This window comes from Pseudomyrmex gracilis, unplaced genomic scaffold (genome assembly GCF_002006095.1).
Source record: "Pseudomyrmex gracilis isolate BER0280 unplaced genomic scaffold, ASM200609v1 scaffold_244, whole genome shotgun sequence".
Classification (NCBI taxonomy): Eukaryota; Metazoa; Arthropoda; class Insecta; order Hymenoptera; family Formicidae; genus Pseudomyrmex; species Pseudomyrmex gracilis.
Genome location: NW_018020828.1, coordinates 1,917 through 4,000, shown reverse-complemented (window position 1 = coordinate 4,000; position 2,084 = coordinate 1,917). Strand labels below are relative to the sequence as shown.

Here is a 2,084-nt window from a genome sequence, read left to right as displayed (position 1 = left end):
TATATTTTTATATATATATATTTTGTTTTTGTTTTTAGTATTTTTAAATAAAAGACGCTTAAAGAATATATTGTGTCAAAAATATTTAGATACGTTTAAGGTGCGTTAGTCGCGCTTTATGCGTCTAATGCTTTAAACGCACCAATTACTAAGCCATTAAAATCCGTATACAAATTAGTTTGCCAACTTTTCGGATTTTACCGAATAATTAAGAAACTTTGAAACGCTCCCTTACTACCAACTCTATGCTATGCTAATTTACATAAATCGACCGCGCGAACTAACCGCACCTGAATTAAATCCTCGTAGTCTTGCTGTCAAATTTAATTAAAACGTACGGGAGAATGTCAGAAACATTAATTCGGTCTTACATCGTTCGCTCCGCATTACTTAAACTTGCCGTTTCGTTTAGTTGTACACGTCCAAACTTGAAACTCGAGACGTCTACGCTTAGGTTTTTTCTCTTTTCAACAGAATTTCTAGTTCAAGAATATTAAGAATCGTCGTATTTTTCGAAACAAAATTAAATCCGAACGAAGTGCTCCTGATTAAGTGACACACGCTGCTTGCGACGGAATTTTACTTCAAGGTAAACGCATGTAAAATCTGGTATCACTGAGGGGATTTCAAGCGTTTTCTCTATTTCCGGCAAGAAATCTATCTCTGTGTACCTGACAGTCCGACGCAGCTAAAATAGCACCGGAACACGTCGGGGGCGTCGGTGGAGAACATGGAGACCGGCACGGAGCGAGAGTTCTGCTGCGAACAGAATGTATAACAACATTGCGAAATAAAAGGAAATCTGTAATAATTCCTTCGAATATGAAACAAGCCGCGTAAATAACACCGTCCGTAAATTTTTCGTTTTCGACGACTTTGCTAAAAACGTAAAAGAGGCGTAATAGAGGCGAGAAAAAAAACATTTAATTTTCTCAGTTCACAGTTGACTTTTCTCTCGGCACCTCGATTCGCTTGGTCATCGTTATTTCCCTACCACGATCGTTTGCAGCTGCAGCACGCAGGCTGCTGGCGGCTGTGATTGCTCCACTGACGACGCAACTCGACGAAATTACTCAACCATCGGCAGTTCGGTCTTGGTGGCGCGTTGCTGTTCCAGATCTCCTCTTCGGCGCACTGACACGGTCCGGAACACGCGACGGGACTCCCGGCGGACCGCAAACCACCGCAATCACTGCGATCCAGACATCCCGCGTTACTTCGGCAATTGCACGAAGATATGAATTTTGTTGAACAACCGTCCGTTGCACGACCGTGATCTGCGCAACAACACCGCAAGAGAAGCGTAACCGCAATTCTCGAAATACAAATGCCGATTATGTATTAAGTGAAAACAGAAGAGGGAAATAAATTTTTAAACTCTCATTTAAAACTTCGAAAATGCACCTCTCTCTAAATTATTACAATTTTTCTTACAGAAAATATTTTCATCAGTTGCGCTTTAATTTAATTAAGTAACTAACTGTAACAACCGATGCCGTAAGATAGTTTCTTGTTGTCAGTTTTATTGCAGTAGGACATATTGATTTCTCTTCCGGAAGAGACTCGAGTTTGACGGAGTTACAACTTCGCGCGGGTATGCCATTTACGATCTTAAATGGATACTACAAAACGACAAAAAATATTGGCGCAACTTGGGTTTACATTTTTGTGAACAATCTGTTTTTTTTTCGTTGATTTTCTTCACCGTTGCGATTTGACGGGTGACGAAAAGATGTGAAGATCAGCGAGGATCGAAGATTGATTGAAAAGAATATGAAGATGTCGGTTTATTGTCACCTGTAAATAAATACGTGTTTTTTTTTTTTTTTTTTTTTTACAGAATCAGAGAGAAGAATGAGAACGGCCAGGTCTCTCCGTAAGAGTTTTTACGATCGCTTTTCCGCCCCGTAAGCTAGCGCGTGTCCACGGGTGGTGCACATTGTGGCAACTACGTAGCGATGTTCACGAGCGAATTGTCGATACCAGAGAGAAGAATGAGACCGGTCACGGCCATAAGAAAATGTGTAATCGCTTTTCATGGACACGGTTCTATTCCGTGCTTCATTTGTGGGACATGGTTCTAT

General features: G+C 40.8%; 1 protein-coding gene across 7 annotated transcripts in view; it reads right to left on the bottom strand.

The window, feature by feature from the left end:
- LOC109859168 (keratin-associated protein 5-5) overlaps positions 1-1,734 on the bottom strand; it is a 4,465-nt gene extending 2,731 nt beyond the window's left edge. For 3 of the 7 annotated variants that reach the window (XM_020437159.1, XM_020437157.1, XM_020437158.1), the window contains exons 1-3: positions 1,482-1,734; positions 995-1,277; positions 672-759 (exon numbers count right to left, since the gene is read on the bottom strand). In XM_020437159.1, the coding sequence (XP_020292748.1) occupies positions 672-759; positions 995-1,277; positions 1,482-1,539 (429 nt within the window). In that variant the 5' untranslated portion in view covers positions 1,540-1,734. Of the gene's footprint in view, positions 1-100; positions 760-994; positions 1,278-1,481 lie in introns of those variants that run through there. The other 4 variants (XM_020437163.1, XM_020437165.1, XM_020437162.1 and 1 more) reach the window with 3 other exon arrangements.
- Positions 1,735-2,084: the final 350 nt, after the last annotated feature.